This window comes from Tachypleus tridentatus, chromosome 4 (genome assembly GCF_004210375.1).
Source record: "Tachypleus tridentatus isolate NWPU-2018 chromosome 4, ASM421037v1, whole genome shotgun sequence".
Classification (NCBI taxonomy): Eukaryota; Metazoa; Arthropoda; class Merostomata; order Xiphosura; family Limulidae; genus Tachypleus; species Tachypleus tridentatus.
Window position 1 is genome coordinate 23317652 of NC_134828.1, and position 15312 is coordinate 23332963.

Consider the following 15312-nt stretch of genomic DNA (forward strand, 5'->3'; position numbering starts at 1 on the left):
TACACTAATCTTCCATAGTCAGACTAAGTCATTAAAATCTATGCTTCATGGGTGTATTAATACTTCATTGTTAGAATCCTCAGATCTTTCCTGGTACCTTTCAAGAGGTACTAACATAACTGTACACCAATCTGCAGTTTCGTAAAATTAATTGTGGGCTCAGATTTTACACACACATAAACACAATTTACATTTTATTATTTGTTACTTTAAAATTTTCCAAAACATTTTGTTTTCACCTGGAATGACATACAACAAATTTGGCTTGGTTGCGTGAGAATAATATTGTGGCCAAATGTTGCTGTGAACTACCCATTTATAACCCATTTTATCAACAAACACTGCTGATTTTTGATTCTCTGTGTTAGCTCTCCATACTGTTATTTAACATTTAAAAACTGTTCAAACCCATCATATTAAACTTAATCTATCCTTTGAAACTGTGAGGTAATTTATCCAAAAGTTTACCTTATTTCAAATGAGTACGTTTTGAACTTGTGTAACCAGTTAAAGGCATTAACTAAATAATTTATAAATATATCACTTTACACAAAAATTGTATGTAATCATTCCTTTATTATTCATGTAAATCCAAATTAAAATATAAAACAGTGTTTCACACTGTGAGTTATAACGGAATATGAAAAGTAGTTCAATGCAAGTTAACTTGCATTCTTGGTTGAACCAAAATCAGAGGGAAAATCTAAGTAGAGAAAAACTCGCTACAATAATATCAAATAAAGCCAAGATGTACACATCATGGTATTGTACATGTAATATATCCTTTAATTATGATGTTTTAAAATGAAAACAGAATTTTTAACTGACTTGATGTGACCATTTTATAACTATTGTGACAAAATGTAAAATACACTTCATCTCAAATACATATAACAAATCACAATTTATACATATTAAAAATAATTGACCTTATACCACAAACTTAGTTTGTTTTCTTGAACTCCTTAGATCCATTACAAGAAAATAAACTAACATATTACAAATCTTACAGAAGAAATTTTAATTGATTCTTAGGTGTATACTGGACATCATATGCAACAAAGTTTATTTCTGAAAACTACACAGTTTAACAGTTATCAAACATTTCTTTTGAAATAATAAAAGTAAATACATAAAACAAACCTATTCATAAGTTCCATCATTTGTCCTTCTTCTGTGATCATAGTTTTTGGTTGGAAAGAGTGGCTTTAAATTTTTATTGGTGGCTTTGGTACAGATTCACACAGAAAATGGTGGATTATACAACTACTTCTCTCTCATTGCAGTTCAACTTATTTAGAAGAATGAATTAATTTCAGATACAAATGAATATCTTGGATCATATGACAATGTTCCTTCAGTTACTTACACTTCTATCATTTAGACTTTATTAGGTTATAGAATAGCCTTCAATACTTTCTTTTCCGTGTATATCCTTCTCATATGTTGAAAGGACACTTTATGCAAGGAAGTGCATATCCATCTATGAAAAATTTTACAACCCTTTTGTGAATGAACCATCACCAGATTTACAGAAATCTGGTCACTATATCTCACACCTGCAAGTTTATGTGACTGAATGAAAACTATGGCCATCTGCATATGATTGTTGATCTTAAAAGCACAGCTATATTCTTGGTAAACACTGTAGTAATGCATTTTGCTTGTTACTGAAAACAGCAGAGGACTTGAATTGGTTGTTCCATTTCTTCCTGTCACAGTTACTCATCAACTTCAAATTATTTAAAAACTAACACTTCTTTAAAGTCTGAGTCCACAAACATGGGAGAACACACTGCTCATGACCATATGTGTACACAGTCGTAACCTCCATTTGTCAGTATCACATAAAGAATAAATGAAATGATCAAAGGAATAGAAACTAGAAGAGTGAAATGTGGATGTTCAAGTTGGCATCCCAGCCCACATTATGTTGGTAAGGTGCAAATTAGTAAGCCCAGTAAATAAAATATACTAGTATATAGGGTCCAAACAGTGTTTTGTAAATACCCTTATTAGCAACTAAAAATAATAATCAGGTACTGTGGGAAAAATTTATTTTTCAACATTTATTTAATACATTCTTATATTTATCACAAGATGTTAGGAATTATATTTAGAGTTTCTTTATTAAAATCTATTAATATTAATTTTTTGTATGAATATATATACACACACAGATACCCATGTGACACTGAAACTGATTCAATGTTCTTATATTATATTTGATATAGTTGCACCTTTAAAGGAAATATTAAATTATCAAGCATATAAGTCTATATTCCAGAACAAATTTATTTTTTTAACTTCCTTTCCAGTTACTTAAATTTATTAAATTTTTCACTTGGCTCAAAGATATTTAAGTGTTTACTGTGGTCTTGGTTATCTCCAGTACAATTTTTAGCCTGAAGGTGAAGTAAAGAATCCAATTTTGGCCACATTATTGAATTATTGGAAGGAATATCAACACAAGAGTAAAACTCCTCTACATTTTCATTCTTTACTATGCCCGTATAATCCAGCATCACGTGCGTCTTAGCTGTATCGAGCACCTCAGTGTTCATGATTTTAGTTTCTTTACAAGGATTACGTAAATGATTCTCCGAACATGAAGACAGCATGGCTTTCTTTCTCGATCCATGTTCTTCACCTTCATAATGTCTGAATGCCTCTGTAATGTCATTAAAATGTGAAATATTGCAGATATCACACTTAAGTACATCTCTCTTATCATCAGAGTCTCTAGTTACGTTCTTGAGTTTAGCATCGCCGACCTGATCTTCTAACTGTCCTGAGTTTGACGATGCCCATGGAATAATTTCAGGTTTATCCATCTTCTTTGTATGACTATTATAAAATTGTTGCAATATATCTGGTTTGTTGGAACAAAATTTATTATCTAAAGACTGCATGTTCTCAGCATTTAACTCTCTGTTGTCAGCTTCTTTATGGTCAGAATATGTTGGTAATTTTATTACGTTTTTTCCTGTGGCTACAGATTGTAGTTTCTTTTTATGCTGAATGCTTTTAAAATGTTGGTTAATACAACTTGTATTTGTGAACATAACTGCACAAACTTCACAACTCAGTGGACAATCTTCTGATTGTGAAATAAATGTATTCGGTCCAGTTAGATGACTCTCATTGGCAGTTGCATCTTCACACTCTGTATCCTTGTATGTTCCATCAGTGTGTACTTTGATACAAGTGTCATTACTCTCCTGGTTCTCATTTTCAGTAGTGTCACGATTTATTGACATTTTCATTAAGGTTTGTGGAAGGTCAAACATTTGTACTTTTTTGCAATGTTTGGCACTTTTAAAATGCTGTTCAGCACACTCCGGGCCTGTGAAACTTACTGCACAATATTTACACATTAATGGGCAACTCTGGTGTTCTGAAACACGTAAGTTATCACATCTAGCTTGAAGCTTCTCTCCGACAGCTTCAGATTTACTTTCACTGTTGTCAGAAATTTTATCAGTGATTGCCTCACTATAACTGTCTTTACGTTCTTGGTTTCTGTACTTTTGTAAGTTTTCTGCAAGGTCTAAATTTTTTAGTTTCTTCATATGTCTGGAACTTTCAAAATGTTGCTTAGCACATTCTGGGCCTGAGAATCTTACTGCACAACACTGACATATTAATGGATAATCTTTAAATTCTGAAATAAAATTACTGGTAGTTTGAAGACTCTCATTCACAAGTTCAGCTCCACTCTCCATATCGTCACAGATTCTATCAGTGTTTACATTATTACATCTGTAGTTACTCTCCTGCTTGCCATTTTGTGTTACATCAGGATTTCTTAATGTTGTCATCAGGCTTTTTTCCAGGGCTAATCTTTGCATTTTTTTATTATGTTTGGGACTTTCAAAATGTTGCTTAGCACATTCTGGGCCTGAGAATCTTACTGCACAATACTGACATATTAATGGATAATCCTTAAATTCTGATATAAAATTACTTGTAGTTTGAAGACTCTCATTCACAAGTTGAGCTCCACTCTCCATATCGTCACAGATTCTATCAGTGTCCACATTATTATGTCTGTAGTTACTCTCCTGCTTGCCATTTTGTGTTACATCATGATTTCTTAATGTTGTCATCAGGCTTTTTTCCAGGGCTAATCTTTGCATTTTTTTATTATGTTTGGGACTTTCAAAATGTTGCTTAGCACATTCTGGGCCTGAGAATCTTACTGCACAACACTTACAAATTAACGTCCAATCCTGTATACTGTCAGGTTGAGTTTGAAGATTCTGAAGAGCAGGTTGACAATCATGTTTTGTATCATTACTGTGTGCCTCCACAGAAGAAACAAAGTTGTCAAAAGAGCCTTCAGCTTTAAGAACTGACTGCATTTCCTTCTTCAGTTTCCAGGTATTCAGCATTTTTTCATGACTTTTACTTTCCATGTGGATCTTAAATGGAACTGGTCCAGAAAACTCTTTGCCACAAACATTGCAAAAGAACAATTTGTGGTGCATGAAAGACATTTTGTTCGAGGAAATATAAATTAAATGTAGAATAATCTCAATAAATTAGTTTGCTGGTGATTTCCATTCAAGTTCTTTCGTGATATTTAATTATCAAGTGTTGAATGGATATAACAATAGCCACTGAAGACCTCACTTTCTGATATACAAGAATAATTTGTTTCACTTGACACAAAGCTCCACAAGTCTGGCCCAGCCTAAGTGTAAAAATTCTTCACAGGCAGTATCAAAATAGCATTTTGCAGAAGCTTTAGGATCTAGAAAGCTTGAGACAACTCTGCAAAAAACATTATGCATCATTGTGTGTGTTTCTCTCTATATAAATACACACATTTTAGAGAAAATTAATACTAATAAAGTCAAGTAAACAAAATCAAAAGAAAGGACTGCACAAGAAACAGCAAATACAAACCTCAGACTAATAACATTAGTTATAACCTAAAAACAAGCCCAAAATATATATACAAAAAACTGCATTAATTGAAAAGATTGTTTGGAAGCTATACTAGTTCATTTTAATAACTGAATGGGACAATTTATACTTGTCTAATTTGTTTACTGGGCTACCAATTAGTGCATTTGTACCATAACGGGGGCTGGAATGCTAATTTCAAGATGTAAGTTTTAACTTATTTACTGCCGAAAAATAAGGTACTACCATTTTTGGGCAGTAAATAAGTTAAAACTTACATCTTGAAATCTGTATCACCCTTCACTGCATACAGTTATGGGCTTGAGGTCCCACATCTCACTCTCCTAATTTTTATATCTATTGCTACTCTTTTATTTTTTCTTTATGTGAAACTGACAAATAGGGGTTAAGACTGGTGTATCCCTACTGAAATGTGGGTCCAAATTCTGCAGTCACCTCCAAAACCTAGGGTACATTTTATATCTGCATTATAGCTTGTAACCTGGGGTCTTTTCAATTACTACAGCATTTTTTATTATTATTTTTATTTGTTTTTAGGTCATAACTAACAAATATATACATTTTCAGATAAGAAGCTTCTGAAAGGAAACGAACACTATAACAATGGGCTCCGTTTGATATAAATGTCTATAGTGGGGGCAACTCGGCATGGCCAAGTGTGTTAAGGTGTGCGACTCGTAATCTGGGGGTTGCGGGGGTCGCATTCCCGGTCGCACCAAACATGCTTGCTCTTTCAGCCGTAGGGGCGTTATAATGTGACGGTCAACCCTACTATTCATTAGTAAAAGAGTAGCCCAAGAGTTTGCAGTGGGTGGTGATGACTAGCTGCCTTCCCTCTAGTCTTACACTGTTAAATTAGGGACGGCTAGCACAGATAGCCCTCGAGTATCTTTGTGCGAAATTCAAACAAACAAAAAAGTCTATAGTGGATGAGTGTAAAGGTATTGAAAAACAAGCTTATGGTACATTAATACAAAGAATTTGGTTCATAAATCAGTGACATTTTATTTTACAAACTTGAAGATGTATATATAATCTTTTATTTTATATATATAGAATATTAATACTGAACAGTGAAGTAAAATAAACAAAAAAGGACTGCATTAAAAACAGCAAATCTAAACCTCTAACTGATGATAACTTGTTATAAACAAAAATACAAAATACTGCAGTAGTTGAAAAGGTACATGCTATAATGTGGAATATAATATGTGTCCCACATTTTGGAGGTGACAGTAAAAGTCGAATCCACATTGAGGTGGGGATACACCACCTCTTAGTCTTAACCTCTCTTTGCCAGTCTCACATGAAGAATAATCAAATAATCAATGGAATATAAAAAGAAATTAGGAGAGTGAAATGAAGTCCAGAACATCCCGTAACTATATTACCCTCAATTGCCTGTGTACAGTTATGGGAAGGTGATTGCTCTCCAAAGTAAAAAAGACAAAAAAATAAATAATAAAAAATAACAAGGTATTATCACTTGGGAGTAATAAGTTAAATAAACTGAACTCCTGAAGTTGGCATTCCAGACCCCATGAAGATGGTGAGGCACTAATTAGTAGTTCAGTAAACAAAACATACCAGTCTAAAAGGTCCCAACCAGTTATCTAAGCTAACTAGTATGACTCCCATCCACCACCCATCAAGTCCACTGTAACTACCAATTTTCAGACCCTAAATAATGTCTCTCTCTGAATACTGAAGTATTTTTAATTTCTAATTTGACTGGATAAATAGTGTTAATAATATTTCTTTCATGGTTATTTATACTAATTAAATCATCTATATATTTGTAAGTTAAAGCTAAAATATCTGGGTTTATGTAATTTTTAATTAACCTACTATCATAAAAATAAATAACATGTAAAGCAGTTAGCTCCCATTAGAACTCCTATTACTTGCTTAAAAACCTGGTTACCAAAACCTATAATTATAAATGCAGAAGCTTAATATATCTTTCATATTTTTAGAGCTAAACTTTCTTTCTTCCTATACTGCAAAAGGACGAGAGAACTGTTCTATTAATGAATTTATAACAAAAATTAACTTTTTCTAATGGAATTTTGGCAAAATCAAATGTTTGAATATTCTTTACTTGCTCACAATTTCTTAAATATCTACAAATCCACTGATTTCTTTTTATTATCCAAAACACGTTTCTTATTATTAACACTTGTATTTTTAATTTTATCAAATAAAATGTAAAGTAATTAATTTAGTAAAATGGTTGATTATTTAATAATTGTTCTTGCTGAACTAGAAATAAACCTAAATTTAATTGCATATTTATAGAGTTTAGTAATATCATACAGAAAAGATAAATCCAAATAAGAATTTGTTTCATGATAAAATTTTTTATAAACTTTAATGAAACTATTATTTACTGTATATTTAAATTCGTTAAAGAATTTAAATGTTTGTGTACTGTTGATTTCTTTTATCACAATTAACGCATAAAATGTTTTACAAATGAAATCAATATTACAGTTAACTTTATCAATGGGGGACTGTAATATATTTTTCTTGAAATTCTTGAATATTATCTTTCAACTAATGAAACAGAAAATCTATACGGTATTTTTTCAACTTTATAGGGGATAATTTTATTTTTATTTTTTTAAATACATAAAACTTCCGTTCTAAAAACAATCTAGGTGATAAGATGAAGTGTAACTAAGTTTCAAAATATATTAATCGGTATTACTTTCAACATTCCAGAATGTTTCGCTTCTTACATTTTGTGGCTATTCTGTATTTGGATTTGAAATATTCTCTAATAATATTAATAAACATAATAGATACACTGTATTTTAAAAATAATGCTTTATAGCTTATTAATCACAGTTAACCTCATACAAAGTCTTAACATCCAAGTCAAATCCTTTAATGTCACAAGTGGGGTGTCTCTGAGCTCAATCTTAGGACATTTGTTCTTTTTGATTTACATCAATGACACAGATGAAGGAATAGTCAATAAATTACTTAAGTTTACTGATGATATTAAGGTCTTGGGTGTGCTAGTTGTAAGGAGGATGCTGCTGATTTACTACATGAGTCATTAACTGCAGTGAAATGGAAGTTATGGACATATGCATTGTCAGCAAAAGTCTTGCATTCAGCACAGGACTCCTTGTGAACCATCTTTATACAGTGACAAACTCCTCTTGTTTGAAATTTGAGTTATGGAAAATTCCATTTTTTCTTAACTATTAATTTGATATATATAATGCACAAGAGCAGGAGTAAATAGTGATATCCATTTCAGCAATATAATATCCTGTATCACAGCACCAACATGTTTACCTTCTTCACTCTGTGGTTTAATGGTTTGATAATCTAAATTTGAATTAAATTTTTGAGGAACTTTTTAATAATTGGAGATTCAGTCAAAATATTGATTACAAAACAATATTGAATTTCTGAATACCTAAGTTATGACAATAAATGTGACAATGAAAATGGACATAAAGTGTTCTGACCTTATGGTACGAGATTGTTAAAGAGTAGTAAAGAATTAATTTGAAAGACTCTTTTAACCTAGTGTTATTTATTTCACAAGAAATGTCATATCTATACACAGAAACTGGTAATTTTCATTTCATATGCAAAAACGGCTCGTTTGGGTTGAGAAAATACAACCAAACACAACCAACAGAAAGAAGACAACTTAGATAATTTTATTGACATCCAACAGCCAAACTTCCCAGGTAAAATTACAAATTTATATTTTCCAGAAACACCTAAAAACAACATCTTAAACGATTTTTTCAAAGAATTTTCTCACGTGAACCTGACGATGACCGAAGAAGGTCGAAACGTTGTTCGATCTTCTATGTAAAATATTTTATCAACCCAAACGAGCCGTTTTTGCACATAAATTTCTCAACAAGTGGGTTTCTCGACCACTGAATTTTCATTTCAATACAGATGAGATGATAACTTCTAAATACCAACTGAACTACCACTTTAAGGACACAGCTGTTGACATCACTACACAATATGCAGCAATATCTCCCAACCAGGTCTTATCTATTCAAGAACAACAAAGTTATAAAGATAGACAGAACAAATCAACTTACTGCTTTTTCACCCACATATTACACAAAGCCTGTATGTATACAGAGCAAAGAGTAAATTCAGAATAAACAACTAAAATATCACAAGATGGGTGAAATAAAACTTGTTTGTGCCAGAGGATAGAAATTTATACTTTTTGTTTTACCTCAACAAAATAAATCGTAAAAGTGCAATATAAATACGTAAATGTATCAATACAGAGAAATCAGACAAACTGTTTTCAAGAATTCTATCAGTATGAAACTATATGGAAGAAAACCCCCTCACAACCCTCTTCATGTCATCTTGTATCACTGTGTCATATTGTGCTGATTTAATATTTTTCCAAAATTATAAAGGAAATTACATCAGGAGTATCATGAACAAATCTTTAGTTGAAACATTTAAATATGCCTATGAAAACTATTTTCAGTGCTAACACACATTTACTTTTCTGTGTTCATTTTCTTGTGAGGTGTTTTCCTACCAGTTGTAAATTGTTTACTATAAACGTTATTCATTAAGTCATAAAGTACAATCTTTGCGTAACATTCATGCTAAAGGCTACAAATATTATTTAAGCACAAAGGACCAGTTGGCCAAACTAGGTAGTCCTGCACACAAAACTCTAAAATAAAAATGAAATGTTCAAAGCCAACTCTTAAAATATCAAGGATTTCCTTCAATTACATATATCTGAAGGTAAAGCATTCCAAATGTCAACTACTCTATAAGAAAAGTAAAGCTGTGTGAACTGGAAATGATCTTTTCATGCCAAACTTGATCTGTGTCTCCTCCACTCTTACCATTCTCACAATAAAGTATCAAAATAAAGATGGTGGTTCAACAATATCAGTTACCTTAATCTTAAACACTTCAATCAGGTCTCCTCTAGTTCTTCTTTTTAAAAGAAGTTCAAGGATCTTATCCTATCCTCGTACAACAACCTTCCACTGTTATATCATCATAATATCTCTTCAATGTCTTTTCTTGGACATGAAACCCAAAATTGCACACAGTTCTCCAAATGTGGCCAAATAAAAACCTAATATAATAACATTATAGACACTAGATTTGTATTCAAAATTTCTGTGGATAAAACCTAAAATTCAATTTGCACTGCCACTAGCAAAAGTACATTGTTTATATGGTTTAATAAACTGAATACCTTTTCTTTCATAGCACAGTTAGTTATTTCCACCAAAATTATTACTCATAATTCAAACTGTGGTATTCCACATTCAGATGCAGAAAATTTTTAAATTCTGAACATAACCACTTGGGCATGTGTTGCTATACTTTACATACCTAACACGAAATCTTATATTCCCGATGTGTGAAAATTAAAAGCAATAAAAACACTTCATACTACTTTAAAATGTCTATTTTTCTGCCATAGAAGTTACATTTCAAATAAAAGTTGTTTTTTTTTGTTTTTTTTAATGGAATGCAACAACTCCGAAAGATAATTCTTAAATATCAATTATAGTTTTAATAGAGTAAGTAGTTTAGAAGTCACTGGTAATAACACAATTTCTGGCAGGCATGGCAGTTACTGTTTTTTTGTTTGAATTTTAATTATATTTTATTTTTCGTTATTATATCAATTCTGTATTCTTTATTTCATTCATTTACTTATATATATATGCGAATCTGCTAACATTACTAGTATAGGAAACTATGCTTCTATTTTTTTCCTTATTAATATGACAACAATTAAAAATGCTATAAAAATACATAAAGGTAACAATTATCAAAAGGAAGACAGTGATTTCAATACTTCTTTGTTTATTTAATAAAAAATTAGATTTAACTTATAGGGTCAATTCCGTAATCGGTAACCCTAACTTGAAGTTAATAAAATTACATATGATCTGCGAGTTTAATGCTTTTTAACAAGTAATGAAACTTTATTTTATTAATATATTGTGACTATATTCTTTAGGTTACACAATAATTAAGGTACCTTTAAAGTGATATCGTTTCATTAAACCTCTTCAAATTTAACGTGTTACTAAATAATTCAACCATATTCTCACCAGAAGTGTTAATGGCACGCTATAAATTTCCAGTTACACCTACATATATACTATCAACCTTTTTCTGTGTGGGCGCTATCCCTCAAAACCGAAACCGATTCATTCAAACAGTAAATGCTAATCGACAGATAAATATTTTTAACTATTTTGACGTTAACATCGCCAACTAGATTAAATTTATAAAATTAGTAAATTTATAATATTTAAAAAAAATGTTTTTAACTCAAATATATTTAAATTAAAACCCAAATATGCATGGCCTGGTGGTTAAGGTACTCCACTTGTAATCCGACGATCACGGGATTTAATCCCCGTCACACCAAACATGCTCGTCCTTTCAGCCGAGGGGGCATTATAATGTCACAGTCAATCGCCCAAGAGTTGACGGTGGATAGTAATGACTAGCTGCCTTCCCTCTAGTCTTACACTACTAAATTAGGGACGGCTAGCACAGATAGCCCTCGAGTAGCTGTGCGATATTCCCAAACAAACAAACAAAAGCCTTCCCTCTAGTCTTACACTGCTAAATTAGAGATGGTTAGCGCAGATAGATCTCGTGTAGCTATGCGCAAAATTTAAAACAAACCAAATAATATGCAAACAAAAACTATAATTTATAATAACGGTTATTACTAATAGTTATTACGAATGATAGTTTATATACAACAGTTTTATTGAGTCTTATATGTTGTCTGAAACTGAATCTTTTATCGACGTTCACGGAGAACAAAGTAATTCTTTGTTGATAGCCCTGTACATTTCTCTTGACGGCTAGTTCGCTTAAAGCACCCGTAAGTTTTCACCGATCACAGTATCTAATGTCTTCCTAGAAATAATAACATTCTAAGTTAATTTGCTGAAGTTGTACGGTTCGTAATGTTCGAAATCTATAAATGTTCTTGGTCAAATTCTGTTGTTTTCCAAATAATAAGCGTTAACCACAGTTACAGTTTCCAAGGTTTATAGTATACTGACTGTAGCTGACCAATAATAACAGCTATCTTCTGGCGTTTTGTGACGGCTTGCTTTTATATTTTCACGCGAGATTCTCAAACATTCAAAATATTCGAAAACACGTAAACCAATTATTGTTGATTGATTCTTGCTCTCGAAAATCTCTACACATTTAGTGAGGGTCAAACGCAATACACATCTAACAATATACGTCACCTGCACCAAACTGAAACAAACGTAGGTATTACAATAAACGTATTACGGTAACTCCACTACAAACAAGCAAACTTATAATGGATATACCAAACATAGCACGGAAACGCGTTAATTATGTCAAGAGTCTGTCAGATAGAAACAAAGGCACATCATTTATAACCATTGTCAATAGTTACTCAACATATATAATACCAGTACCGGAATATGCAAGTTCAGCCTATTACAATGCATCACACAATACTAAATAAAATACAAACTGTTTAAAACAAAATATTAACTACTACTTACAGAGTACATCAGCCAGATTTCCACATAAATGTTTAAACTTGCCTTACATATCACACAGATTCCAACAAATGACATTGAAGTACTTCCGTGATAATCTTTATAAAAATAACATTCTAACAGATATTACAAAATATCTCATATATTATAGAACAGTACCTAAATACATCTCTCCGTTAAACAATTAAATTAATTATAAAACATAAGCCACCTATAGCCAGATAATACAATATATCATTAGATTAATAGGAGTGTATACGTAAATAAAAGTATTTTATTTACAAGAGAAGAGTGCGTGAGTAATTTAAACAACTTTTAGTGAATGAGTGGGACCATCGTACCGAGCTAGCATTAGAAAAGCGTTCCACACGCTTAAATGATAACAACGTGTTATATGTGGACGTGGCCTATGAAAAGAGTCAGACGAAGTGTTTGCTAAAATGCTATTTCTGACCCTCATTATTAAAATTTACAGCACATAAAACAAACATCTCTACAGGAAGGGGAAGAGGACAAAAACAAACCTGACAAACCCTCTCTCCCAAGAAAAAACAGGTTACCACCTGAATACCGATATTGATTGATTGATTTTGAGCGACTTGGGAGAATCAGATATTTTATAAGCCTTTCCCTCTCTCCTTGACCACGTTTGGTGCTACATGCAACATTTATTAAATTAGCGTTCACACAAACATACAATAGTTTTAGCTTCCTCTTTTCAGAGCCATGTCCATTTATATCATACCATAGAACTTAATGCTGCTTTATCATATTGCTTCATTAGATCTTTTAAGAAACTAACGAACATTTCTATGAACTAATAATCACTTTCTTATTCGATCATATTATCAGATGTATATTTATCACATTATAACTCTTTGTAAATGCACTGGTTTTAAGTAGGAACACGAGCATTCCAAACAATTCACGCGGCGAAAAATCACCTTATCGAATTCTTAATGAAAAATCGACCACCCAAAGTATTTATTACGATATATTATTCGCACATATACCAAAAACACCCTAAAAAGGTTGCTACAATTTCTGGTATAACAATTAAAATATTTATAAAGCTAAAACGTTTCATCTACTATCTACCTACCTATTCACGTCAGAGGAACAAGTGCGGACATGGCTCGGACTATTGCTACATAATGTCTTTAGCTTACTTGATTGGTGTGAGGGTATCCGTTTTTGATATTTCGATAAAATTCATTCACATACAAAAATAGTTATAATATAAATGATAAACATTTCATATACGTATTTAATTATCTTTTCAACCAAATGGATGGCGTTCCACATGGATGGATAGACAAGCGAAAATTTCTAAAGATAAAGTAAATACAATATGTATATGTATAACAAAAAGTAAACAACCAAGAATGTTAAAAGTTTTGAATTTTAAGACGAAGTAGGAATCCAGCCATAAGAAAGTAATGAAACAAAAAACGTATCCTGATATAAAAGTAATGAAAGAAGAACAAAATCAGAATAATAAATTTATAAAATTCAATCCCAATTTCGGCAGCTTTATGAAAGCATGTGCAGATACATGAATAGTGGTGAGGTCAAGCAAAATAGGTTAGTAAGTCTTCAAAAGAATCATATGAATGGACATTTATTATTCATTGCCAATTTTAGCCACAAATTTTTACGAAATTCATGTAATATTACCTTCAGCACTTAGCACAAATAATAATGCTTGATACGGTAACGAATGCTTGTTATAACAGAGGAGACTTCAATAGCATAATGACCAAACTAGAGTGGACGGCACCTGCCTGTTAGAAAATCCAAAATGCCGATGGAGACATTTCGAAAGCCTTCTTTTTTCTTTTTTTTTCAACTTTAGAGCACTCTCGAAACATTGTTCTCTACAATTGTGTTTTTTACAATAAGCAGTTGTCTGTTTTAAGTTACTCAACGTGGATACTCTGCCTTAACAGTTTATCAAAGAATATTTTAAAAGCATTTCTTGTGTTCTACAACTTTGAATAATACAGCTCTTGAGAGTGCCATCATTACTTTAAAAATATTGATGAAATGCATAAGGAATTCTAAAATCTGGTAACATTTCTTGCACCATGCGACAACAATAAAGTGGCCTTAAACACAGGATGATATTGGTTATAAAACAAAAATCCCGAAAGATAATATATGCCGCATGTTAATCGAGTTTCTGCTCTATAACGTAACATCTAAGGCTAATTTGCTTACTCGGTTTACAGCGGATACATGATCCCAATGGCTCAGCCAGTAGATACAACACTCAAGGTTAGTAGATTCCGGTTTTTGTATATGTGTTTTTGTCTTTTTTTATGGTAAAGCCATATTGGATTATTTGGCGTCTCTACGGAGAGGAATCGAACTCCAGATTGTAGTGTTGTAAATCTGAAGACTTAACGCTGTCCGAGTGGAGGACCCAAACTTCTGTTTATTTGTTTGGTATTAAGTATAAAGATACACAATGAGCTATCTGTGTTCTGTCCACCACAGATATCGAAACCCGATTTCTCGGAATGTGAGTCCGAAGACAAACCTCTGTGCAAGTGAGGGCGCCCAAACTTCTGTTCTTTATATGTGCTCAAAATATTCATAATTAAAAGAAAATTCAAATGTTACATACATAGAAAAAATTTGTAACTTTTAAGTCATATAAAATGCAAAAGCGTATAATTTAGTTTATTTTGTACGTTTGTATTATAGACGCTTTAAAGTTTTAAAAGAAAAATACTGATCCTAAAATTTCAAATTTATTTCAATCAAATTAACAATAAACGCAACTGATAGCTACCAATGTTTGTTTTATAATTTGTCATTG

General features: G+C 31.8%; 1 protein-coding gene across 4 annotated transcripts; it reads right to left on the reverse strand.

Annotated features, from left to right (window-relative positions):
* Positions 1 to 556: 556 nt before the first annotated feature.
* On the reverse strand, positions 557 to 11142 carry LOC143248672 (uncharacterized). Of its 4 annotated transcripts, none has more exons than XM_076497269.1 (3): positions 10961 to 11082; positions 9855 to 10039; positions 557 to 4776 (listed from the first exon to the last, which is right to left on the reverse strand). In XM_076497269.1, the coding sequence occupies exon 3, from the start codon at positions 4497 to 4499 to the stop codon at positions 2319 to 2321; it is 2181 nt and encodes a 726-aa protein (XP_076353384.1). In that variant the 5' UTR covers positions 4500 to 4776; positions 9855 to 10039; positions 10961 to 11082; the 3' UTR covers positions 557 to 2318. The 4 variants fall into 4 exon arrangements, with proteins under 4 accessions (XP_076353384.1, XP_076353385.1, XP_076353382.1 ...); XM_076497270.1 differs by having other exon boundaries at positions 11034 to 11053; XM_076497267.1 differs by lacking the exon at positions 9855 to 10039 and having other exon boundaries at positions 11034 to 11142.
* Positions 11143 to 15312: the final 4170 nt, after the last annotated feature.

What these genes read in the sequence shown, in the direction of transcription:
- LOC143248672 (XM_076497267.1), bottom strand. Translation starts at nt 4,499, where the DNA reads ATGTCTTTCATGCACCACAAATTGTTCTTTTGCAATGTTTGTGGCAAA.